The 27500-nt window shown below is 45.6% G+C and overlaps 1 protein-coding gene across 1 annotated transcript in view; it reads left to right on the top strand.

Annotated features, from left to right (window-relative positions):
- The window catches only part of col16a1 (collagen, type XVI, alpha 1), a 69607-nt gene that overhangs the window by 20042 nt on the left and 22065 nt on the right, over nucleotides 1–27500 (top strand). Inside the window, 32 exon segments of the mRNA XM_079749078.1 lie at nucleotides 1–189; nucleotides 191–202; nucleotides 1307–1387; nucleotides 3263–3334; nucleotides 9649–9702; nucleotides 10587–10631; nucleotides 11321–11359; nucleotides 13094–13156; nucleotides 14848–14892; nucleotides 15008–15103; nucleotides 15723–15761; nucleotides 16108–16152; nucleotides 16547–16582; nucleotides 16867–16989; nucleotides 17795–17830; nucleotides 18350–18385; nucleotides 19011–19133; nucleotides 19943–19987; nucleotides 20424–20459; nucleotides 20561–20614; nucleotides 20845–20895; nucleotides 20995–21147; nucleotides 22119–22145; nucleotides 22696–22794; nucleotides 24366–24488; nucleotides 24591–24644; nucleotides 24772–24813; nucleotides 25376–25411; nucleotides 25502–25555; nucleotides 25671–25739; nucleotides 25934–25987; nucleotides 26472–26498. The exon segment at nucleotides 1–189 is cut by the window's left edge and continues 84 nt beyond it. Coding sequence (XP_079605204.1) covers nucleotides 1–189; nucleotides 191–202; nucleotides 1307–1387; nucleotides 3263–3334; nucleotides 9649–9702; nucleotides 10587–10631; nucleotides 11321–11359; nucleotides 13094–13156; nucleotides 14848–14892; nucleotides 15008–15103; nucleotides 15723–15761; nucleotides 16108–16152; nucleotides 16547–16582; nucleotides 16867–16989; nucleotides 17795–17830; nucleotides 18350–18385; nucleotides 19011–19133; nucleotides 19943–19987; nucleotides 20424–20459; nucleotides 20561–20614; nucleotides 20845–20895; nucleotides 20995–21147; nucleotides 22119–22145; nucleotides 22696–22794; nucleotides 24366–24488; nucleotides 24591–24644; nucleotides 24772–24813; nucleotides 25376–25411; nucleotides 25502–25555; nucleotides 25671–25739; nucleotides 25934–25987; nucleotides 26472–26498 — 2058 coding nt within the window.

Here is a 27500-nt window from a genome sequence, read left to right as displayed (position 1 = left end):
TGTGTCTTCGGCGGGGGCGCCGTGGAGGCGCTGCTGGACCAGCGCTGGCACAAGGTGGCGCTCAGCGTGCGCCACGGCGAAGCCTCTCTGCTGGTGGACTGTGGTTCCATCGACAGCCAGCCCCTGGACGCCCGCGGCGCCATCCCCACCGACGGGCACACGCTGCTCGCCATCCGCGCCGCCGACGCCACCCCCGGTGCAGGTACGGACGGGGACTCGAAACCGACGATGTTAACGTGCGAGTGTGTGTATGTGTGTGCGTGTATTTGTGTGCATGCTTGTGTGCGTGCTCATGTGTTTGTGTGTGTGTGTGTGCGCGCGTGCTTGTGTGGGTGTTTATGGTGTGCGTGTTGGTGTGTGTGTTCACATCTGTGTATTTTCTTGTTTTTTGTTCTGCTAGCTTTGCACGGGCTACATCATGTAGCCTGTGTCGTCACTTTTGATTCACCCAACCTTTGCTGGCTCTGCGATTACGATTTTTTGGGATTGTTATTTTAGAATGGGTTCCCGCCAGACCACAGCTCATACTTTTAATAAGAGTTACTTCCATCGCTGGGCACTTTGCCTTTTTCGTTTTGCACAGAAAAGTGACATAAATAAAGTTTGAGTGATTGAACGGAGTTAAGGAGACAGTGGGAGTTATTATTGCCGGCACTTAGGACCAATCTTTGAGGCCTAATCTGAAACACTCCAGCCTAAAAGAAAGCCAGAACGATTCTTTCTGAGTTGCTTCTCGTCTTTTTAGTGCTGTAATGCACCTATTAACTGTATCATCGCATTAGCAAGCCTTCCCCAAGGCACCGCCCACATCCCTCCATTCGCCCTCAGCCATGGAAGCAGCACATTTTCGTCCTCTATACGTGCGTGCGCGTGTACTTTGTTTGCACCGCTGTGTATTGATGCACATGCGCTGCAATAACTGCACATGTTTTCATCACATATGCGTCGTCCCTGAAGCCTTTTTACCCTCTATTCAATGCCGTGCTTTGCGCCTGTTGGCAATAAATAGATCCAGTAATGAGGGCACTTAGACCGACAATGAAGTGGTCTAACCTGGATATAACAACCCACCCTTGGTCTTTAATTCAAACACATAGTAGCTGCGTTCAGACCGTACAATACCCAGTGGTCACTTCCACTGCACACAAACAAGTAGCCATAAATGAGACCTGTTCGATGAGATCATGTTATTATTTCGTTATGTTATCTTCTTGCGCTGTATGCCTGGGAAGATGTAGGGCTCTGCTTGTTAAACAGATTCTTAAGCTGTGTGTGTGTGTATCTGTGTATCTGTGTGTGTCCTTAGATGGACATTCAGCAGGTGATGCTGTACTGTGACCCGTCCCTGGCCATGCAGGAGGCCTGCTGTGAGATCCCTGGGGCCCGGGTAAGGACTGCTGGATCAGATGCTTCATTCACTCATCGCCTTGGACACTCACTCCTTCATTTACTCGCTCACTTAATGATTTTAACATGCACACACTTGGTTACCTATTGATTTAGTCACTCACTCACTCAGATGTCCACTCATTCACTCAATTACTTGGAAACTCACTCACTCACTCAATTACTTGGATACACGCTCACTCAATTACTTGGATGCACACTCACTGACTCAATTACTTGGATACCGATCGCTCAATTGTTCAGACACTCACTCACTCACTCACTCACTCACTCACTCACTCACTCACTCACTCAGATGTTCACTGACTCAGTACATTTCTTGGATACTCACTCACTCTATTGTTCGGAAACTCACCCCCTTACTCACTCACTAACTCGATTGGACTCTTATTTACCAACTCACTCACACAATGATACTCAATGACAAATGATTAGCCAGCTAGCTTTAGCAATATGTCTGGCAAATGTCCAAGTGATTATTTAAATAATGACTTGGACACACATTCACTGACTCATTCGCTCATTCACATTCACTGACTCGAACTCACTTGCTAACTTACTAAATTACTGATGTGCAAGGTAACCATAGTTATCAAATGTACGAAATGTTCAACATTAATGCTGCAGGCATTTTGCTATGTTGATATCCATGGTCCACTCTACTCCATAATATTAATTAAATAATATGATATGTTGTCTCACAGATAGCTAGGGATATTTAGCTGATCACTGTTAATGTTGTGTCCACAACATGAAGAAGTGTGTTATCTCATTGGGGCAATTATGCTAGAACATTGTGTTAATCAATAATGCCTGTTGTCAGAGTCAAAACATACCAATACATTTACTTTCCATGTGTACATATTTTCCTCCTTCTCCTCAGCTTTCATCATCACCCTCTTTTCCAGTGTTTTCTTCATCTTTCCCCATGGCGCAAAACACATTTCTCAACAATACAGCTAGAAAACCTTTTCTGACGGAATTTGTGTTTGGTTATTTTTGTTCAGGGTCTCCACTGAATGTTTGTATGCAGGTGTTTGTGAGTGTCTGTGTGTGTGTGTGTGTGTGCACTTGTGTGCATGAGTCTGCGTGTGTGTGTGTGTGTGTGCGTGCATGTGTGTGTGTGTGCATGTGTGTGTGTGCTTGCTTATGTGTCTGTGTGTGTGTGTGTGTGGATGTGTGTTCATCTCTGTGTATTTGTATGCATCTGCGTCCTCCGCTGTTGTCTGTGCACGTGCGCACAATTAGAAATGCGCGGTACAGCACAGTTTTCCTCTTTGATATATTTATTTCTCTGAGGCAAGCAAAAAAAAACGGTATTAGTAGTGTTACTCAGAAGCTCTGAAATGCGGAACGCCATCAAGAGAGGAGAAAAGGTTCCGGAATTGATTAGAGGATTGGAGTGAAGGAAAAACACACACTTGTCCCTTTTCTTCTTCAGGGCACGTGCGCTCCTGGGCTACCCATAAGCACTGTTTCAGTTTTCAACCAAAATTTTCACTCTCTCTCTTTCTCCCGCTCTCCCTCTGTCTCTCTCTCACGCTCTTTCTAAATGTCTCCCTCCATTTCTCTCTCTGACTCTTTCTTGCTTGCTCTCTCTCTCTCTCTCTCTCTCTATCTCGGGTACTTACAAATGACACATCACAAGGCAAAATGGCATCAGTGGGTCGATGAAGGGCTTGTCGTTGGTGCATTATCATTTCAGCACTGTTGAGTGTTTTCAATCTGTGACTTTGCTGAAGGGCACTACAGCGTGGGCACATAGTTTTACACTGTGCTTTTCTCCAGGCTTTGAATTAGAGTGTTTGTTTGGAAAGTGAATTTGTGTTGTTTTGCTCTCCGGTTTATTTTGCAGTGCCCCCCCGATGAGAGAGCCAAGAGCCGGCGTGCTGCAGAGAACGACCTGGTAGACAACGCCTATAACCAGGTACCAACAAATCCACATTAACACACACACACACACACACACACACACACACACACACACACACACACACACACACACATAAATACATGCACTCTCACACATACCGACACACACACACACACAAACAAACACAAACACAAACACACACACACACCACACACACACACACACACACACACACACACACACACACACACACACACACACACACACTCCCACAGACACAGACACACACACATAAATACATGCATTCTCTCACACACAAACACACAAACCTCTTAACACACTAAGACAAACAATCATGACACACATACCTCTTAACACACACCGATGCACACACACACACACACACACAAATTCACATTAACACACACACACAACCACACACACAAATTTACATCACATTGCACAATGTGCAAGAATTAAACACTCTTTCATTCACTAGTAATAATTACATTTAGATACATTACATTTACGTTTGGGGCATTTAGCAGACGCTTTTAGCGACTTACAACGGTTCGTACATTGACACACCGAAGTCAGCCATGCAAGCGACAGCCAGCTTGTCGGGAGCAATTAGGGTTAAGTGTCTTGCTCAGGGACACTTCGACACTCAAGAGAAAATAATATAATTCATTGTGGATATCAAGTTCCCAATACTTTCATACCACAAATAGTTTTCATTGACGACAGAGGGAACAAAAATTACACACACAGGCACACACATACAGACATACACATACTTACATACAAACATGCTAACAATCACACACACGCACGCACACACACACACACACACACATAACATTATTTCATCACCCTCCTGAAGACCATTTGTTTTACTTTAACCTCTGCCTATTTCATCATTCATATTAATGGAACCTAAATTCTATTATCTATTCATTAGGCCTGGTGTTTGTCTTGGGGAGCTGTGGGGTGTTAACTAAGTGCTCTATCAGACTCCAGGACAGACTAATCAATCCCAAATATGGCCCTAGCCAGGAAAAAGTAACAATAGCGCCAGAGTACCATTCCTCTTCTTCTTCCTTTCTGCTTGTCTGTTGAAACTGCCTAAATTCCAAGCCACTGGTTTAGATGTTGTACTTATCTCATTCATTCACTCATTTAGAGCCTTTTCATTTACAGTATGTTGAAAAGATAAAAATGGACACTCCTCTCATAGTGCCAGAAGTTTGAACTTAGAATACAGGCCTAACTGTATGTTCAAACCGGTGATATGTAGCCTTGCTTTTTACCCATATACACAGACAGAACACCTGGGTTTTATCTATGTGCATGGTAAATTAAAATAGGAGTTTGCCTACTGGTGTATGTGCCAGATGCTAGCTCGTGTTAGCGCTGACTGAGACTGACATCATACTACACCCATGGAACTAGTAGCTATGGGAGGACATTGGTGCGTAACGTTTTAGAAATGTTGCGCTAAGGCGACCAGATTTTGAATGTTAACATGTTATATTTGGACACGTTAATATTAAGAAATTAACAAATATTAAGATGTTATCTGCATTTTCTGGTTGTGGCCAAGGAGTAACCTTGAATCAAGGCAGTCATACATATTCATGATGAGGTACTGTCAATGATGTCGAACAACGCAAGGGAGCCCGTTGTGCATAAATGAATGACTGTGCATAAATGACTGATTTTGGTGTCTAAGTACTTGTTTCAGGAGCCTAGGTATACCGTAAAGGAAGTGATGTGTATGAAACTTAAACCAGAGTTGTGGGTAAGAAGACGACAGTTTAAACTTTCAGTGGGGGACGGTGAAGTTTAGGGTTAGGGTTGGAACTCGTTGATGGCGAATTTGCCGAACTCTCGGTCTCATGAAACTGCGCATTTAGAATGTATTAGACTTCCAACATCGGATAATGAGTAAACAATCCAAGTAGCTTTGGCAAGCTTTATGCTGTCATGTTTCTAACACCCCTATGAGATGAGATGAGACCTTATGTGTTATCATGTCAATTTGTGAGGCGTTAACAAATTAACATATGAGGTCGTAACATAACCAATTTTCAGGCACAGTTTTCCTTTGTGTTAACGTGTCATTGGGAAGACCTTATTTGCTCTAATGGCCTTCTATATGTAGCCTCCATGTCTGTGTCTCTGTTTTCCCGGTGCCATCACTCATGATGTTGTCCACAATATCCAGGAACACTGCAAGAACTTTGCAGTCAACAATGTATATAGTCTCTCACGTATGGTGTTTCTGAACTTATTCAAGCACCAGCAGCAGCACCCGCACAAGCCTCAAGCCCTGAGTCAGACTGGTGCTATTCATAATGTAGACGTCTCCCATGTTGCTCCGTTCTCCATGCTTCATATTCTCTCTCTGTCACACTACAACACACACACACACACACACACACACACACACACACACGGCTGCAACATCATGGGGATTTTTTTATATTATACGATTATTATTAGATTTTGACTTCAGGTTCTGCAAAAAATATCGACCCCCACTGTGATGTAGTTTATTTCAAACCAGATAAAATGGCTGGGGAGCTTTAACAGTTGCCTTCTGTTCTACCTTGTTTTTATTTCTCCTTTTTCTTTGAGATGCATTTGGTGTGATAATTTGATTTTAAAGTCTCTTTGAGTTTAAATTAAAAGGGAATGCAGGCTGGTGCTTGCTTGGTGATTGTATCATTTGGGCTGGGATAGTGGCCCAAAGGTTCTGTGTTTAATCCCAAATTCCCTAAGTTTACACATGCAGAATTGAGCTATCCTATATTATGACGTATCTAATTTGCTAGCTTTCGATAAAATCATCTACTGAAGCCCTATAAGACCCAGGGTTGTAAAATGACCACATCCGCCTTCAACTCATCTAATCTAAAAAAAAAAGACAACAGTTGCATACTCAATGGATCCTATTGTTTTAATATGTAAGTAGCTTAATAGTAAAAGCTAAACATTATGTTATGTTCCCTAAGCTTTCTGTCCTCTTAGTTTGTAGTGCCCTCCTTTAATGCGTTCAGTCTTTCCCTATCTATCTATCCTTGTCTTCTTTCTTCAATCGACACAACAGGAACTGGCATTGAAGGTGAGTACCTACCAGTCACTCACAAAGTCCCTCTACCATCCCATCTCCCCTCTCTCTTTCGTTCTCTCTCATTTTCTCTCTCTCTCTCTCTCTCTCTCTCTCTCTCTCTCTCTCTCTCTCTATCTCTCTCTCGTTCTCGTTCTCACCCTCTCGTTCTCTCTCTCTCGTTCTCTCACTGCCTTTGTCTCTCGCCCGCCACCTCTCCCTCACAGAACCTCAGAGCGTGTCCGGTGTATGTTGTTTTTGGTTGATAGGGCATACATATAATGCCTGGATGGTTCTGCTGCATGTCAAATTAGTCGCTCATTCATCCACTCACTCACTCGCTCTCTCACTCACCTACCTACTCGCTGAGGCACTCACTCATTCACTCTCGCACTCACTCACACAACACCACTCCAACCCTGGTTTATCTTTTATCCTATGCTCACACCTGAATAAAGGAAGTACTGTCAAACGCAAGCACACACGCACACAGACAAAGACACAGACACGCACATGCACTCACACACACACACACACACATCCACACACACACAGACACACACACACACACACACACACACACACACACACACACACACACACACACACACTTTCAATAACTCATGCAGTGATGATGTATCATGTCTCTCTCTCGCTCTCTCTCTCTCCCCCCTCCCTCTCTCTCGCTCCCTCTCTCTCTCTTTATCTGACTCTCGTTCCACATCACACACAGGACTGATTCACACCTCATTATACACTGTGTCGCCTCACTGTAGTGACAACTTTTTGCTTTTTTCATTTACTAATTCGGCCCAAAAATAGACGTGTTCTGTTCACAAGTAACACATACGCACACACACACACACACACACACACACACACACACACACACACACACACACACACACACACACACACACACACACACACACACAGACCTCCAAACGACCTATTATGCTGTCCTGAGCAGTGTTGCTGTTGACTTCTGCAGGAATTTCTCACAGAAAGCACAGGCTATTACCTATTCATATGTGTTTGAAGAGGAGCACATGCATTAACACACACACTAACACACACTGGCACACACACACAAACACACACACACACACACACACACACACACACATACACGCACACATCCCGAATTGTTTAGGATTCATAAGGGAGAAGAAATCTAAGTTTTTAGTGGGGATAACTTTAACTTAGAGATAACACAATATTTTCTTCTGCCAAAAGCAACTTAGCCATCACGGCCAGAATGTTTATCTTCTTTTAAGAAGCCAGTAGTATCTAACGCTCACTTAAGATGTTGCTTTGGTCCGCCACTTAGCGCCTTAAATTACATTTGAGACACATAAGCGTGTTAAAATCACTGCCAAAACAGCCTAGTGTACTGCTTTTATTAAAGGAATGCAAAGCGTACAGAAAAAAGCAAGACATCATATTAGGGGATGTTCATCCGACAAAATAGTGGTGCTACATATTAAAAGGATTGGTTGCCGTGGAATGCTAGCTAGGAAGCCGTGGAGGCTGAACCCTGGAGGAGGGAGCCAGGGCCGTGGAGGAAGTGCGGAGGTATACATATTCTGTCCGGGTTGCAGGTCAGGACATCACCCGTCTGGGTGAGCCATGTTCTCTCCTGGCTTCACTCAAACGTCGGTCACCAATATTATCAGTCAACATGACTGTTTTGTACCGATGCTCTGCCGAGCACCGACTTTGACCCTGCCTTGCACAAATATGAAAAAAGGGCAATATATAATTTTGTCTTTTGGATTCAACGTGCGTTGGTAAGTGTAGAGTTCCTGGAGAACCTAACAGTGATTCACCATAATTAACATTAAGTACTTAATTTTCATGTCACAAAGACAGACGTGCTTTATTTCCATTGTTTACGTTCGTGGTAGGCGTGTTCCTGCAACAAATTCATTTTGACGTATGATATTGGTAACGGATGCTTTAGCAAAGCCAGGGGGGGACAGCTACGATGGTTTGATTGCACAGACCGCTACTGTCCTTTAAGAGCAGCCAGATCTACTAAGATGGGCTCGGTCTTGATCAAGCGAGGGCCGGGTGGATGACTGACGCCATCAGTGAACTCGTGTTGACTGCTCTTCCAGTAATCTTCCTGAAAGGTCCCCTGGCTCTGTTCTAAGCCTTGAGTGCGCAGGGAGAGCCCTCGACAGGCCTCTGAATGCGGAGAGAGTCGAGCTACAGTGCTCCGACCTGTAGCCCCATGCTGACAGGGTTGAAGTGCCCCCGGGCCCAATAAATTCAAGCTTATAGCGGAGGAAAGATTTTACCATCAGATGTGTCTACTACACAATCATGGAGTTCTGGTAGGGCGGGGGGAGGGGGGGTTCAGGGGAAGTGAGAGAGAGTATAAAAAATAATAATGATGACTCTCATGATTTCTGTTCTGTGTTTATTTATTTCTTTGTTGTTCCTCGCTCCCCTACTCATTATCTCGTAGCGGAACATCAATACATGCCAGTGTCCTGCGGAGAGAAAGCGGGGGCTCGCGCAAAAAAATAACTGAAAAAAAGCTGAGGGTGGTAGACTGTAATTACATGCTACCTCTTTAGAGCATCGCGGCCGCTTACAATGGCTGTTCTTGAGTTTGTTGTGGGTCTGTGTGTGTGTGAGCGAGTGTGTGTGCATTTGTGTGCGGGGTTCCTTAATGAGTACTTGCAGTAGCAGCTGTTCCGTTCTGTGCGTTCTTTTTCGGGACGGAGATTCAGACTTATCTATTGATCGCCCCTTCCTGTAGGACATGTTGGCCCGGGTTTTTTGATTTTGCGTGTGTGTGTGTGTGTGTCGGTGCATACATCCGTGTAAGGGGTTTGGAAATGTTAGAACTACCCCAGGGCTGGTTTGCATCCTCTTCCACCGTAAATGCTACTTTTTGCGCTTCGAAAATGAAAGGAATGGTTTCAGTTTGTTCAACAGCACCACCCCGTGGCGGCAAGCAGAACTGCACCTATCGCCACCCATTCCATTATTTCCTATCGCGTTCTGTCCTCTTTCCTCTGTGCACTGCCTTTTACACACGATGCTGAATCATAGTTTATCACTTCTAGTTGGATTGTCTGTACGTCTCTTTCTCTATGTGGCGTGCTGCTTGTGTTCTACTTCACAGTGGGGAACAGAATGTAAGAGGGCTACTTCGATGGGTACTCCCCCGTTATTCATGGGTGGCTTTTAAATGGTGTATGAGGTGTACTGAACGATTTCCCCCACTGTGCTCTTTTCACAGCTGCTGAGCCCGGACACCAAACTGGGAGCGGAGAAAGGAGAAAGGTGTTACCCGGTGAGTCCAAAGTCGAAGACACGCACACACACATAAACACACACTTAAATTCACATCCGCACGCACACACACACACACACACACACACACACACATATACACATGAAACCTACAAATTCAAGTGCCTGGTGAGGGTGTGTGTGTGTGTGTAAAGTGTTGTCAAGATAATCTAATGATGGTGGAATGTATGACTCATCACATGCCTCAGCATGTTAGCTGAAGACTGTAGTGGAACAGTTATACATACACACACACGCACACACACGCACACACGAACACGCACACACACGCACACACACGCACACACACACACACACACACACACACACACACACACACACACACACACACACACACACACACACACACACACACACACACACACACCGCACACACACACACACACACACACACACACACACACAAACACACACACACACACACACACACACGCACGTGCACTCACAAGTACACATATGCAACCAACTGCAACCAGTACACACACAGACCCCCCCCCACACACACACACACACACACATACACACACCCAAACACACACAAGTGTGGTGCAGGTTGGCGTGACACGCTGATTGGCTACGTTTGCTAATATAAACTCTTTAGTGCGCATCGATTTTCTATTAACCCTACAAAGCGATCCCTCTGGTATCCCCTTGCAGGGTGTAGGCTCTCCCCCAGTAGATGTAAGTGCCCTTCTCTGTGCAAATCCAGGCTATTACTATTCTGGTTTTGGTTTTCGGTCGGCCGCGTGTTTGAATACTGTACGAGTCTGGCCCTGAATTTGCGAGTGGCGCTAGGTGTGTGAAAACGTGTTTGAAATGTTGACGCGTCCGTATCTGTCCGTCCGTCTGTTTGTCCGTCTACAGGGCGTGGTAGGACCCCAGGGTCAGAAGGGAGAGAAAGGTGAATCGGTGAGTGCTGTTCCCCCCCCCCCACACACACACACATGCATGCACACCACTCATCTCTCCCAAACACACACTCTTTTCCCTTCTGTGGGCTGTTTTGTTTGATCTTGACCCAATTTTTCCTCCTAATCCTATTAGTAATTACATACTCTACCAGACAGGGATGTTTGCGAGTAGTCGTGCACACTCATTGTTGAGCATGTGTGTGTGTGTTTGTGTATTGGTGTCTGTATGTCTGTCTGTGTTGGTTTTAATCTGCAGGTGTCTTGTCTGTCATGTCTTTGTTCATTTTTCCGTGCTTTTGTGTGTGTGTGTGTGTGTGTTTGTGTTTGTTTGTGTGTGTCTTCTTATATGTGTGTGCACGTACATGTGTGTTTAGTTTCCTATTTTGTGCGTTTTTCGCCGTGAGATTTTCTGTGGTTGTGTGCTTGGGGTGTGTTTGTTTGTGTGAACATGTGCATGTATGTTTGGTTGTAAGAGTGTGTCTGTGTGTGTGTGTGTTTGTGTGTGTGTGTGTGGTGTGCACACACATACACGCGTGTGTCTAATGTATTAGCGGAGCCTGCATTACACTCTGGCAAGCATGCTCGCTACTGGTGAGTGTGTGGGGGTGAGGTGGGGTGGAGGTGAGACCTCTTACCAGATCCACTCGCATTGATCCGCCCCCTTGTCTCCATCCCTCCTCTCCACAGGCCCTGCCAGCCAACTCGGGAGAGTCGGTCGGCTACAAGGTAAAAAAAACAGTGGTTCCCAACCTGGGGGGGGCGCCAGAGAGGGCGTGAGGCCTCTGACGGCTAGAGGCAAATTGACGTCCGAGCAGTGCCGCAATTTCAGAATGTAGCAAATGCAGCAGCAGTGCGCCCGTGCCTGACTTTATAGCAGCTCATCCGAGCTTGAAAGAACTATTTTAGATCTCACGGGCCCCGCGATTGAAAATAGACCTGTCGCTAAGTCACGCCCCCCCTCCTTACCATGACGAACTCGGACAAACAAACCAGACCCGATAACAAAAACATATGGAAATATGTCAGCTGACAGTGTATCGAAGCAGGTTTTGGAGAGGTTTTGGGCGAAAAAGGATTTAATTTCTTCCAGTTTCAATCTAAAGGGACTACATTACGCTATGGAGGGGTATACTCAAAACTTTTAAACAAGGGCGATTTACTATTTACATGTGCAAAAACGCCAACATATTCTTTAATTTGCTGACCACTTGTTTTTTTATCCCGACAAAAGCCTCCTAAGGACAGTTCCTCTGTGTCTCTCTCGTAGATCGCACCATAATTCAACGCCTTTGTTTAATGCGACTGCATCATCTTCTCTCACATGATCAGCAGCTTGCAGTTTCACTTTCTCTTCAGTTAGAACTGCTCATGATGATATCGCTGCGTTGTCTCTGTGGAGACAGTGCAGCATCAACACCTCTACCCAAGCCCCCCCCCCCCCCCCCCCCGGAACCGTGGAGCCGTCACATTTACATCAGAATGAAACCCAATAAACCGCCAATGTGTGTAGGGTCCGGGAGGGTAAATTGCTAGCTCAAGCAACCTAATCGCAAACCTAAGTTAGGCTACTTTTTAGCGTGATGCTGTTGCGGCTCTCAGCTGTGCCAGAGCGTTCATAGTTGCTAGGGAAACCACCTGACGTTGCCGCCCGGTGCAACAGTGTGAACTGCCCAGTTTTTAGAAGCTAGGAGTCGCAAGTTGCAAGTCGTTGCGAGGCGAATCTTAGGTCTGAACTGGGCTTAAGGGCGGAGCTTTGCGACAGGTCAGTCCCATCAATTCGCAAATGCATTTTTGCCATTCAGCGCGCTTGTCGCCATCAAAACAAAAGCGCGCAACAGACTGGAGGTGCACAACGACTTTAGACTGGCTGTCACTCATATTACACCTGACCTTCCAGCCCTGGCTGTGGGTATGCAAGCCCAAGGTTCACATTAATCAATGTAGGCCTATTAATGCCACGCACTGTAAGCTACGAAAATAACACATTTATTAAGTAAAGGCACAAAAAGTATAAATGTATGGTTATGGGCTGGGGGGGGTGGGGGGGGGCGGGGTGTATTCCATCAGAAGTGAATTAGGGGGGCCCTGGAGAAAAAAGGTTGGGGACCACTGCATTAAAAGGTTGCTCTGGGTCGGTGTGGTGTGTGTTTGTGTGGTTTGAGTGCGTGGGTGTTTGTCTGGCTGGGTGTGTGGCTGTGAGTGTGGGTGTGTGTCTGTGTATGTGAGCATGAGTGTGGGTGTGTGTGTGTGAGTGTGGGTGTGGGATTGTGTGTGTGTGTGTGTAGAATATAGAGCAGAATGATGCAAGCCACTATATTCTCCTGACATCAAGCATTTATGTGTATGTTTTGGTTTCATTCCTGCCTCTGTTTTCCTCTTTCTCTCTCTCTCTCTCCCTCTCCCTCTTCGTCCGGCTCTCCTTTTCTCTCTATTGTCTCTATTGTATCTTTCCATCCCCAGGGGGATAAAGGGGAGAAGGGGGAGCACGGTCTACAGGGTCTCTCTGGGAACCCGGGCAAGGATGTGAGTCTTCATTGTAATTCTCTCTCTCCTAAACTCTGCACCTATGTGTGTTTTTGTGTCTCTCTGTCTCTCTCTCTCTCTCTCTCCCTCTCTCTCTCGCTCTCTTTTTCTCTCTCTCTCTCTCTCTCTCTCTCTCTCTCTCTCTCTCTCTCTCTCTCTCTCTCTCTCTCTCTCTCTCTCTCTCTCTCTCCCTCCTTCTTTTTGCAGGTGAAAGCTAAGGTGCCCATGAATGTTCATTTGGCATGAAAAACCAAAACTTCTCCAAGGTTGAAAATAACACTTGAGCTGCTTGGCTTTGCAATGCTATGCCAAGCAAGGAGACACACACACACACACACACACACACACACACACACACACACACACACACACACACACACACACACACACACACACACACACGTACACACACACACACACACACACACACACACACACACACACACACACACACACACACTACGCAGACACACACACAAACATACTTCCATCTACCTCATTCCCAGAATAGGTGATTTGGGTATTCGGTCATTCAGAGTTACGATTTGAGATCACACTCACATTGATAGCTTTTCCTGCTCTCTCTCTGACTTTATGTATCCCCCCCTCTCTCTCTTTCTCTCTCTGACTCTTTGCCTACATCTCTCCCTCTACCTCTATCTCTCTATATCTCTGACGCTCTGCCTGTCTCTCTCTGTCTCTCTCTCTACATCTATCTCTAACCCTCTTTCTGTCTGTCTCTCAGTCTCCCTCTCCCTCTCTCTGTCTCTCTCACTCTCCTTTCCTCTGTCTCTCTCCCTATCCCTCTCCCTCTCTCTGTCTCTCTCCATCTCTCCCTGGTAGACTTAAATCCACCCTAATGCCTGTTAGATTAGACTACAGCAACAAAAAGCTGTACAATCAATGATGCTTCATTGGCCATGCTGAGCCGCCCGCGCCCAGACTGGGAAGTGCTTCAGATTGCCTTGAATCATCCTTTAATCCCCTCCCTACACCCTCCCCCAACCCTCCCACCAGAACAACCATCCCAATAAGTATATGAAAAGTTTTTCAGGGGAGGGAATTTTCAAAACTTGTGCTAGACTCCAAGGAGACATATCCCCCCCCCCCCCCCCCCCCCCCCCCCCCCCCCCCCCCCCCCCCCCCCCCCCCCATCTCCCCTTCCCCATCTCCCCATCTACCCCCCCCCCCCCCTGACAGCTTTTGGCTCCTCCGTGGGACTAAATAATTGTTAGATGCACAGATGGATCTGTCTGTTGCGTTGGGTACATTTTCTTAAGCCTCCTAAGCATCTGGCAGGCGCAGTATGAAGTGACTTAAGGCTGGGCCTGGCATCGGGAGAGGGCTTGGAACAATGCGCAGGCACCCCTGGCCAAAGGAGACCGAGGTTTCTTCTTTATTGTTTTCTCTTGTTTCTTTTGGAGCGTGCTGTGGGTGCTGTTAAGATCATCTGTCACTGCCTGCTTTGTATTTTTGTTTGAGCTCAGTGTGTAGCATCGTCAATCAAAAAACCCTCCACTCGCTCAAAATCGCAACCCTCCAAATCCTGAAAAGATGGTTTCCCAAGAAGTATTTTCCTAGGATTCTTCCCTGGACCTAGGCCATGTCATCCTTCCATCCCACAGTGATTCAATCACTTGGTCTTTGACACCAACTCTCTCTCTTTGGGTCTTGTCTCTCTGTCCACCTAGGGTCGAGCGGGATCCATCTGTGTGGTCGGCCCCAAGGGACAGAAGGTCAGTTCCATGTGATCATGTAGAGATCTAAGCGCTAGCCGATAACCGCCCTGGCTTATACTGTGTGTGTGTGATTTACGGTGAAGTGAACGTGGATGTGTGTGCTTGAACCCAGGGGAAATCTGGAGGAGTTGGGCCCGAAGGACTGGCGGGAGAGCCAGGGTTCCCTGGCACACCTGGGCCCCGAGGCGTGGGAATACCAGGCCTACCTGTGAGTTTTCCATTGTTTATAATTATTGATTATTTGATATTGATTTCACTATTGGATTATCCACCCTTCTTTTCATTGTGTTTGCATGTTTGTGTGTTTGTGTATTTGTGTGTGTATGTTTATGTGTGTGTGTGTGTGTATTTGTGTGTGTGTGGGTGTGTGTGTATATGTATGTGTATGACTATGTGTGTATGTGTGTGTGCGTGCGTGCGTAAATGATGCGTTTGAGAGCATGTTTACGTCTGTGTTTGTGTTCTGAGGTTTTGATCTCATGAGATGTCCCCGGTTCCACCTCAAGTCTCTCGGCGTGTCGAGCCTGCAGAAATGGGAGGCCTGGTTTAGCTGGCGTAGCCGTCTTTTGTTCTCCCTTTCCAATATGCCGTTCGTCACGCCCCGTCGAAGCACAGAAGCATATTTTTGTTGGATTATATATATGCATTAATATATTTCTCTTTTTTCATACGTTGCCACTCTGCTTTTGTCAGTGTTGGATTAGAGTGATGACAGTGATGGAGTTGACTCGCTGCCACACTGATGAATTCATTTTGTGTGTGTGTGTATGTGTGTATTTGTGTGTATTTGTGTGCGTGTCCATGTGTGTGTTTTTTTTTCTGCACAGGGCCCGCCAGGTGAAGCAACCAGTGTGAAGGGGGACAAGGTAGGATTTCCCTCGTGGGTTGCGATTATTATAAGTCTCGCGCACAAGTGATTATGTACAAATACGTGGGACATGGATGTAGGCCAAAACATGTATTACACACCAAAACATATTTTGGCGTGTTATTATGATTTTGATGAAAAATATGATGAGGATGAGGATGATTATTTATAATTTTGGCGGGGTTCATCATTATTAATTGTATTTATGATTGAAATGAAACACAGAAGAACATTATCGTGACTGTCATGTGTCACTGTCACTGTTTTGTTTTGATGAAGGGGATCAGGGCTGTCTGAGGGGATGAGGTTGTTTCGGGTGTCTTAGTCTAGTCTCTGTTACACAGGGGGACTCCGGGCTCCCGGGAACCGAGGGCTCAACAGGAGATCCGGTGAGTGGCTTCAATCTGAAACTGCATTTGTTGATGTAGAAACGGCACACACCGCGGAGCCTCAAGCACGCACTCACAAGATTAGGAGATTAGTACCAACTAGGTTTGCCTGAATCCACAGAGAGAAAAAAATAAAAAGAAAGTAAAGAAATAGCTGTCTCTGGCAATGTGTTCTATGGCAGAGAAACAAAAGTATGCTATCACTCATGGACCCGACCATGTGGAACCAGAGGAACCTGTGCTGGAGCCACCTTTCATGGGCTGGGCTTGCTGCCCCACCACACATCTGGTTCCACTGGAATCAAGTCACAAACAAACAAGACATGAATAACAAGAGTGTGCGATTCTTTTCCTTTTTAATCCAATGTGTGTTTGGTTCTGTGTTCTTTTCTAGGGACCCAGAGGCCCAGGTGGATCAAAGGGCGAGAAGGTATCCTGATCCGGTCTGGCTCTCTAAGGGGCAGTTGCTGTCGGTTCTTCTGAGCTTTTATTATCATATTTTTATTAGTAGTATTATTAGGGAGGTAGTGCCTTTGTCCATGGTCTACCTGTTTGAATCCTTGAGGAAAATGCCTTACCATCGACATGCCCTGCAACTTCATTACTATTGTATAAAAATGTCTGCTTGATTACAAAAGGCAAAGTAAGACGGTTAGTAGTACAATTGTAACCACAGCAGGTGTGTGTATGTGTGTGTGTGTGTGTCCATTCTAGGGGGACGCCTGTGAGATGTGTCCCGTGCTGTCAGGGGATCTAGACAACATGGTGACCCTGCAGGGGAAGGCTGGTCCCAAAGGAGAGCCCGGCCTGCCCGGGAGAGGAGATCCAGGGCTTCCTGTAAGTACAGCGCTACGACAAGGGAGTGATCATCCCCTTGATTGCGTATTTGCCCTTAAATCTGAGATATAGGACTTCCTGTAAGTACAGTGTTACAACAGGAAGTTAATATCCCTTAATTGTATATTTGCCCTGGGCAAGGGAGATGTGGGACTCCCTGTCAGTGCAGCTTTCTAGCAGGAATTGATCAACCCTCATTTGCTTATTTACCTGGAAACTGGAGAAGTAGGTCTGCCTATAAGTGTAAGAGTACAACAGGAAATCATCACCTGCCATTGTCGGAATAACATCTCAAACGGTCAATGGTTATGCCGATAGCAAACACATTCTTTGTGATGTTTCTTTTTTCTCTTCCTTTTAATCATATATAATTGTTATATCTGGAGACACTGTGAGATAACAGCCTTGAGCCACTGCTTTATCTTTCACCCGTGGCTTGACATTGATTCTAGCTGCGGCATTCTCTTCGGATAGCGATAGGTCTTTAAAAAATGAATTGTGTCTTTTATTTTATTTTTTCATTTCCTTACTTTTATTCAGCCTGTCCCCTGGTTGCAGTAACCAGGCATAGGAAATGGGGAAATGGATTTCTGCTGCAGCGGAAATGTGTATATATATATATATATATATATATATATATATTGCTCTCTTATGAAATCCTCAGCACAAAGATTTCAGAATCTGTCATACCTGGTTAGAGGGAGCAGAAAGAGAGGAATAACTGACAGGAAACAGGTCTGTGTGTTTCCTTCCAAAGCCTCGCCTGTCTCACTATGTTCGTCCCATCGCTCCTCTGTTCCAACAGGGTCTTGGCGGTGTGGATGGCAGGTCAGGATCCAAGGTATTAACCCTCACAAGCTGTGGCGCACCGCTTATATGGCTCATTATACTGCTCACTTCATCGCTTATGACATACACATAAATTAGAGTCAACAGGGTTAATTTGCAATCTTTTGGAAAATAATGTTAATTAGAAATTAGAAAGCTAACAGCCTTTTTGTCAATTCAAAATACTTTTTTCTATTTTTTTGCTTGGGTGTTGGTGTATGTATGTACATGCGTATGTGGTGTTTGTGTGTGTCTGTGCATTTGTACACACACACATACACACATCATTTAGATGTTCTATGCATCACGAGAACGCTTGCCATTTGGCCGCTTCTCACACATCTCACTAATTCAGATTCTTATGTACGACACATTCACGTCGGTGCAGCCAGCCCAAGCTCTATCTCTCTCCGTGTCTCTCTATGTCTCTCTCCCGCGCTCTCTCTCTCTCTAACCCCCCGTCAAAGCCGAGTGCTTGCGTTGGCACCGAGCGGGAGACTCAAGCATCTGTGTCTTTGTGTTTCCTTGGCAGGGAGAGCCAGGATCAGACGGCGGCAAGGGGGCAAAGGTCAGATCCGTGCATTTATTCCCCCTCCCTTTCCTGTGTGTCGCTCACCATCAGGTCGCTATAGACATACTTTAATGTCACCGTTGCATAACACAACGCCCACGTTGTGTGTATGTGTCTTTGAGTGCCTGTGTGTGTGTGTGTGTGTGTGTGTGTGTGTGTGTGTGTGTGTGTTGGTGACAGACTTGTCAAGTGAAGAATGTTTTGCAAATAATTACCATGCACTCATTAGGCTGACCGCGCCGGCGGCGGCACCTGACAGATGGCCGCCTAATGTCTGAACAAATTGTAACCAGACAGATTTGTAAAGTGGTGAAAGCCAATCGAGTTTACTTAGCAGCCGATGACCTTTCACCTCCCCCCTGTCTGAATCCCCCCCCCCCCCCCTGGGGATGAAAATAAAAAGGAAAATAGAAATCTGTTTGTATAAAAAAAGAAATGGAAGACAAAGTGATTATGTTAATGTATGCAGATGACAGTGACAAATCTTCCTCCTGTGTGTGGTTGTCTTTGTGTTTGTGTTTTTGTGTGCGTGTGTGTGTGTGTGTGTGTGTGCGTGTGTGCGTGCGTGCATGCGTGCATGTGTGTGTGTGTATTTGTATGTGTGTGTGTGTGTCTGTTGCAGGGTGAGCCATGTTCGGAGTGCCCGACCCCGGGGGACATCCCATTCCTCCCTGGCAACATGCCACAGCACCTGACGCAGAGGGGGGAGAAAGGGGAACCAGGCGTGGGTCTGAAGGGAGAACAGGTGAGGTAACCCCTCCCCCCGCCCCCAACCCGCCCTGATCCAGGAGATATAGCACAGTGAAGAAGAAACAGGGACAGCTCCACTCCACTCATCATGTGCGGCCCACATCACTCTTATTAGTGATAAATCTGAGGCAGCGTATGTGTGTGTGTTTGTGTGTGTGACAGGATATTCCAACCACAAACAAACACCAACCTCCGAAAACAGACATAGCTAATTAAGTTTCGCTTGGTGGCTGGCCAACCACATCGACTGCAAATAAATAGTGGCAGCTGCGGTGGCTAATGAGTTTACGGCAATTGAAAGGAAATATAGGACTGCTTATCTGAATTTGCTGAGTTACGTGCCGCTACAATGGACGTGCCGCTTTAGCTGCTAGCTTAGCAAAGCAGGGTAGTTTATTGAGCACACTGCTCATGAGGTTCTTTTGTTTTGGCGGGGAGCAGCTCTTTTTGCACTGTGTGGGGAATAAGAGACTTCCTGTGTGGTTCTCTTCACTGCAAGCTGTTGGTCTGACGCTAAGCATCATCCCCTGAACAAAATGGATACATATAGATTCAGTTTATGGACGAAAGAAATACATTGCAGTTATCCCCAGATTTTTTCACCATTCATTCACTATCAACAACATGAAGGTGGATTACGCTTTTAGAAAGAAATTCTAGTAAGCTTGTTCATGCGTGGGCTTTTGCTTTTTGTTTTGTTTGTGGTTTCTGTTGTGGTGGTGCAATGTGTTACACCTGGAACAGCATGGGGCACTAATGTAATTGAAAACACTTTGTGTTTCACTATCTACCCGGCTGCCACAGGGGGAACCAGGAACCATAGGATTCAGTGGCCTCCGGGGAGAGAAGGTAAGAAGCTTAGGCGATAAACGCACCTGACTGTAGGCAATCCCCCCCCCCCCAACCCCGCACTAGGTCCACTTGTAAAGAATAAAATACGGGGCCCAAATTGACAGGGCTTTACTCTGCAGGGTGGCTGAATTCTGCTCTCAAGCAGAAGAGGCGGGAATCCATTGGGGGCATAATCATGGTGGCACATTCATTTTCTGCTCTTAAAATGTATTCTTTAGGGATTCCGCTTGGCAAGATATTTATGCGAAGAAAAGGGACGGACTTAGGTAGCTGGGAAAACAGGGATAACTGAAAAAGTATCAGGGTCCCCTCAAGGTTTTTTTTCACGGATTGTGCGTGAACAATTGCCATGACTTAATTTGGTTTCAATTGTGAGGATTTGTGTAATATTGAGGCTTTTAAGTGTTTTTTAATCCTCTCTTAATGTTTCCAGGGAAACTCAGGAAACAGAGGGGCCGATGGTAAAACGGTAAGTGCGGCCCGCTCGGTCTATTATGAACACGTTAGTTCCTGTTAATGAACTTGTTTAACGTTTAATTTTGATTAAATGTCACCGTTTTGATGTGATAGGGCAAAACTGGAGCCAGAGGACCCAGCGGCAAAGATGGTCAGAAGGGAGACAAGGTTAGAGAGCTTAATTTGATCCTACCTGATGGCACCACATTATCGCCCCCGTCCTTTGTCTTACTGAGAAGGGAATACTGTGTATTGCGTTCGGCTAGTTGGTATGGATGTTTTTGTCTTGTCAAAGCTAGCATCCTTGCCAGGAGCTCACTGCTGCAGGTGACATGGATCACCTGACATTCCGAAGGTTTTCAGGAATTAACTTGTGTTTTTTTTGTCCTCTGTCACAGGGTGAACAAGGATTTCCTGGTTACAGCATTACTGGACCTAAAGGGGAAAGGGTACGTTGTGGATGTTTCCCTCCTCTGTGTGTATTATTTTTCAGTCCTCTCACTACACTGTTCACTCTTCTGACCCTTGCATGTGTGTGTTTGCCCCAGGGGGAGTGTGGTGTGTGCGGGCCATCCGAGGTGGGCAGCGGGCCCAGTATTATCAAACTCCCAGAGGGGTCATTAGCTAAACAGGGAGAGCCAGGGGTCCAAGGCCCCCCAGGACCACCCGGAGCTCCAGGTCGGGTGACCGCTGGCTTTCCGGTGAGATGACCCACTTCCAGAACGTTGACCTGCACCTGTGTTTATTTATTGATAAATTAAAGTGTGTGGTAATTGTTTTGAGCATGTTTTCATTCTGATGGATCACGAATCCAACTATCTTATCTATCTTTCTACATTTTATCATTTATCATTAAGCAGACAAAATTGGATCCGAGAAAGGGAACAAAATAAAAGCATACGTAACAAAATGGGGGTGATAATAATAACATCTAAGAAATAGAGCAAGTGTAGATCTCAAAAACTTGTGTTCTAAATTCAACATAAGAGCCACATAAGAAAGTGAACAAGTCTGAGTTGTGGTGGGTTTTGTACTTGCTTTTCTTGCAAACAAAATACAGATGGCAGACATGGGTAAATACAGACAAAACAACCACTAAATGTGCACATGCATTGTTCAGTTGTGCCTTTGTTTTTCTCACTGATAAGGGGCACTCATTTTGCAGTGTTATTAACTGTTATTAGCTTGTGCGGTTCTGTGAGGTTATGGCCTTGTTTATTCTGCTTTTATGTAGTTATTGGATACTATCTTAAGCTTTTGTCCCAGTTGTTGTTAGTTTTTTATTGTCGGGTTTAAGTGGTCTGAAAAGTACATGTCTCTCCTAGGACTAAAGCCTTAAGTTAAGTTAATAAATCTTGACCACCTAAGAAACATCCTGCTCCTCAGAGAGCATGCTACGTTTTATCATTGCAAACTCATCTAATTAAACAAGGCTTTGCACTGCACCGGTTCAATCTGAAATGGTTTATAAAACGCTGCAGGATTTAGAATAATTCCTTTTCCCAAAATAGTAATTAGCTAGAATCGCTATCATGCTATAGATTCCTTCTTTTTCACTAAGTCCCTACATCTTCAGACAAAACCTAAAAACACCCCTCTATCTCCTTGGCCATAGATGTATATGTACAGTCACACTTCTCTAATCCATCGCTTTCTGTTTTCCAATATACAGGGCACGCCTGGACCAAAGGGAGACAGAGTAAGTGCAACAATTGCTAGAGTCACACAAGTTCACCTCCAAGCTACCGCATGTGCTTTCACCATCTCAATTAATACAATAGAAAACATTCCCCAGCCCCTCTGACCCCTCCAGGTCTCAGTGTCATTAAAATCTTGAGCAGTTTTATACTTATCTGTTCAGGGCATCGTTTGTGTATCCACCTTGAAATAGCCTGGGTAAATTAGACCACTTAGGTGAAACAGAGGCCTCAGGAGGTACTCCCGACTGTCTTAAATAATCTGACATCCACTGGGTCTAATATAATATGCTGGAAGGAAAGATTTAATGCTACTACAGGGGAGTGTGGAGTCTTCACCTTAAATTAGATCATTCTTTCTGTCAGGGCAAGACAATAATGCATTGAAATGCACAATGACCTCAGTTCACCCCCTCCAAAAGAAATGTCTGAAGTTTAACAGGAAAACGCTTTTTTGAGGTGCAAACTTTTAAATATATCAACGAGGATCCAGTATGTAGGAACACTTGCTTATTTCCCTACAGAATGTTCTATGTTCTGTCTTCTCCCCAGGGACAAGCAGGAGATAAAGGACTAGATGGAGCTGCAGGATCCCCAGGACTGGCTGGAGAACCGGGTTATAATGGACTCAATGGCTTTAAAGGAGAGAAGGTATAATTCGGTTACCTACCTTAGAACCACATTTCCTTTTTTTAAGCTTTGAATCAATCGATACCTTTTATCCCCTCTTTCCTTTGATATCATCAATTGGTATGCTAAAACCCAGTCCGGAAAAGATGTCCATTGAAATAAACATAATGTTGTCCTTTCGGTAGCCTTAAGTTATCTATAAGGATAGCCTAGTGCAAGGCGAGCATAGCCTGAAGCGAGTTCCACAAATATATATATATATATATATATATATATATATATATATATATATATATATATATATATATATATATTATTGTTGAATGTAGCTCTCCTTGATTAATTTTGACTGACTATTTCAGCTATGGGAAAAACTTGACAGAGAAAGCCCCTGTTGCCTTGAGATTTGTTTTTTAACCAGTGGACTTTAACAAGAGGCCGCATTCAAAGCCTGGCGAGGCCCAGGGAGGGATGAACATATCGCGAGCAACAGCTTGATGTGCCTGAGACGTTTATCCCACATAAGCCTTTAATAGGTATAGCAAAGCACCAGAAGAGGGTTGGTCAAATAGGGCCACATATGGTCACGTTCTTTTTTTCTTTGATAGGTTCATGCTGGAGGATTTTGTGCCTAATGGCAGTGCTAACAACAAAAGAAGAAAGGGTATTGCCGATAAAAAGTGAAAAACATTATATAATAAGTATGTTGAGACCCAGACCCGTTACAAATTATCTTAAGATTTAGAGAACGGGTTGTTTTAGGACCATGTACATTTTTTGAAGAGTTTTTATTTCTATTTTTCTTCTCTCTAAAAAGCTAATAAAAAACTGATGCCAATGGATATATTAAGCAAATGCGTTTGTAGAGTGTATTAGCAAGGCATGCTAAGGTTTCTCATGAACTGCCCTGGCTCTTTTGTTCTACTAATGGTAGCTACAGTAAGCTGATTCATGCATATGGTAAATATAACTTTCATTGTTATTTGTTTTATATTGGTCCTATAATGCTAATTTGTAAGCAATGACGATCAAGAAAGAGACATTTATGCTAATCGCTTGCTAAAACAAGATGGCAAGTACATCCGCTACACTGCGCTGATTGCGAATTGATTGCTCGAAGCTTCAGCATAATTGTAATTGATGAAAGGCAAGAGGAGCAAAATCCATAATTTAATATGCAATCATGATAAATATTGAAATCTCTAATGATGATAATATTGTCTGACTTGTGTCTCGAGGTCAGAGATCCCTAATGCTGTGCCGCCTGATTGTTTTACGTATCGATTTACATAAAACAATCAAGTTACTTAAAACAACATCTCCAAGCGTTACTTAGCGCGCATTTTAATGTCAAATTGACCAAACGTCGACAGATGTGTGCGCTATGGCTGCTGGGGGTTATTTACTCGGCAAATCCAACTGGCGGGTCTGAACCTGAATCCGACCATCTGATCATCTAACACCAGCACATTGAGGCTAACAGTAGCTTAGCACGTGAGCGGCCCATCGTTTATATTTACATCACGGGGCTTCGCGGTTGGCCCCTCGGAGCTCACGCTCGTTTATCCATGCCATGTGTCATGTGTTGCCAGGGCGATGCGTGCACCAGCTGCGCTGCCGAGAGCAGCTTTGCGGGCGACGGCGTCTCCGGGCCCGGACCCAAAGGAGAGAGAGGAGACCAAGGGCCCCCAGGGGAGGGAAAGCCGGGCAGACACGTGAGACAAAGACGATGATAAAACAGGCTTGATACGCACACACATTAGTTTTCAAGGTGCAATGCTGTCAGGTTTGCTGACGATCGTCTCTTTTGCTTATAGGGTAAACCTGGCCTACCAGGTGCCCAGGGACCTCAGGGTTACAAAGGAAACCAGGTACACATGCTCCTGTTATGTACCTTATACTGAAGTACTTTTGGACGGTGTGTGTGTATGCATGGACACTAAAATGGATGTGATTTTAATCGTAATCATTCTCCACCCCCCCTCCTTCCCCCCATAGGGAGAACAAGGCGCATCAGGATATGGTTTACCGGGACCTAAGGTATTGTATCTATGGTGTGAATAGTATAGTCAATAGTGTGATCTATCGTATTGTATCTTGTGCGATAAAAAACGATGACAAAATCAATGGCAATGGTAATGTTTACATCCGAGTTATCCGATTGATCCAGTTGAAAGTGTGAAAAAGTGTTGAGTTGTTCCCTCTGACATTGATCTTTGGGGGTAAATGTCAAACACAGACACATTTAGTGGGATCCGTTCTCCTGGCCTATATTCCCCCTGGGAGTCCTTCGTCCACAGTCTAGGTTTTTTCCTCCGCTGAAGCTGTTGCCGTGACGGCTGGCTCGCGGCCGTCACGTCTTGGTTTGGATTTGTGTGAGGACTGTTTTACCTGACACCTATCGACATTCAAATGAATCACTTCCCCTCTCTCTCGCTCCTCCATTTCCCATTGTGTTAGCAGCGGTCTCTAATTACCACTTTTTAATCTCCCTGATATAAACCTCCTATTTTCGGAGGAACATTTGAAAACGTTTTCAGTGTGGTACGTCTCACACAGTGCTTAACCTAATCACTCTTGCCTTATCTCCGGGCTCGGGCAGGGTGAAGCGGGACCAAGTGGGACTCCAGGAGTGGCAGTAAGTTCTACTTTTAATGATTGAGCTCAATGTGTGTCAGAGGCAGACTGTAATGTTGTTCCTGCTAACCGTAATGTGCTGAATGTCCAGGGACCACCAGGAGACAAAGGGCAGCTCGGAGCCATGGGTCCATCGGGGGGAGAGGTAAGAGTCTCATTCGTATACAAGTATGTCGACCGGAAACTAAATGCATCGCACTGGAAACCCAAAAGGGTAATATGAGCAACCCTCTGCTAACCCCTTTCTTTTTTAATCACAGGGCCCCAAAGGTGAGGTCGGACCCCCAGGCCCACAGGGGCCGATGGGCATCGGTGTGACTGGGCCCCAGGTAAGAGACTGATGTGTCTTTAATGCTTGCTCGTTCACCGCATGGATTTTAAACTAAATGCCGACGCTGTCTAAACTCAGTCGGTGTGGCTGTCACTTCACTGTCACCGTAACTGTTTCTGCTGTTGTGATTCTTTGTATTATTGCAAACTGAAGCCTTTTTTTCCCCCCTCTTTAATTTCGTTTTGGCCCCAGGGTAAAGAGGGCGCCCACGGCGCCAGAGGATTGCCAGGAGGTGATGGCAGGCGTGTGAGTGCACCTTCACATCCACGAGACGCGCATCCTCTCCTCACTTTATTGTGCATATATTTACACTTTTGTAAGACAGACATTTCTTCTGCGATTTGCATTAAAGATCGGCAGATTAATTGTTTTTGTCTAATTGTCTGTGGGCTCTGTGGGGAAGTGCCCTTGATTTAGGCGTCACCCATAACCGTCCGACTCAGGCGACGTCTCCTCCTCTCACGTCCTTTGTGTCCCACGATGCGCACTTGACTGCTCTCTGAGCTCTCTTTAGGATAAACAATGCCACGTTACTAATTGTGGATGTGTGTGTGTGTGTGCGGGTGTGTGGTCCTTTGTGTTTGTGTGTTGTGTGTGTTTGTGTGTCTCTCTCTCTGTGTTTGTGTGCTGTGTGTTCGTGTATGTGTGCGCATGTGTTTCTTTGTGTCTGTGTGATGTGTTTGTGTGTGTGTGTGTGTGTGTCGTCCATGCTGTTCCTACTATCTTGCAGGGCCCCGACGGAGCCAAGGGGGACAAGGTAAGTCTGCCGTTTTGTTTGGATGAAGGAGTCTCCGGGGGGGCGTGGGAAGGGGGGGGGGATATAAAGTGGGAACGGGAGGGTGGGGCGCCGGAACAGATGGTAATCACAAGGTATGGTTCAACATGCCCATACACACACTGTCTCTCTCCACACACACACACACACACACACACACACACACACACACACACACACACACACACACACACACACACACACACACACACAAGCACACACACACACAGAGACACAGACACAGACGCACACACGCGCATGCTCGCTCAAACTTGCAAGCACACAGACACTCACAGGGACACGTGCACGGGCCCGCTCCAAACAGACCCCAGGGCGGGGACAGAGTAGTGGAGGAGGTGACGAGTGCTCTGGTGCTGGCAGACATGAGGAGCTAAGGGGCCTTGTGAGACGCACTGTGTGAGCCTATTAATTACCTCCTTCTTTAGGGCCACCGGGCCCCTGCACTGACTCACTGTCACTGAGGGGCCCGAGTGTGTGTGTGTTTGTGTGCGTCGCTGGGAGGTGGCGTTGGCTTTTGTGTGGGAGGTTTAAATAACAATAAGGTAGGGGGATCATTTTAGTGAAAGTGGGTATGAATCAGCGTCGGAAAGCAGGAGGAAACAACGGCAAAGTTTCCCTTCTGCTGGGATCCTGGTTGGGACGGTAGTTGTAAGGGCCCCTCATCCCTCTACACATCTATAGAGCTTTAGATCTGGATGCATTACTGCAGTTCTTTCACCCAGTTCAGATTCATCATCAAACGGTTTGATGGAGCCTGATGAATCAAACTCGCTTTGCAGATTCACAAATATATAGAATAGAAGGGGCCGGATATTCTAGAGGTTGGGGGGTGGTTGATTCCCAGCCAAAAGGTGCTTGGTTTCGAATCCCGATGCAGTCTGGTAGGCATCCCTGAGCAAGATGCCCTAACCCCTACCTGCTCATTAATGACATGTATCTTGAGAACAATAGTTCACTGTGAGT

Source organism: Pollachius pollachius (genome assembly GCF_949987615.1).
Source record: "Pollachius pollachius genome assembly, chromosome: 13".
Lineage (NCBI taxonomy): Eukaryota > Metazoa > Chordata > Actinopteri > Gadiformes > Gadidae > Pollachius > Pollachius pollachius.
Note: the sequence above shows the minus strand (reverse complement) of the source record. Positions and strands in the feature narration are given on the sequence as shown.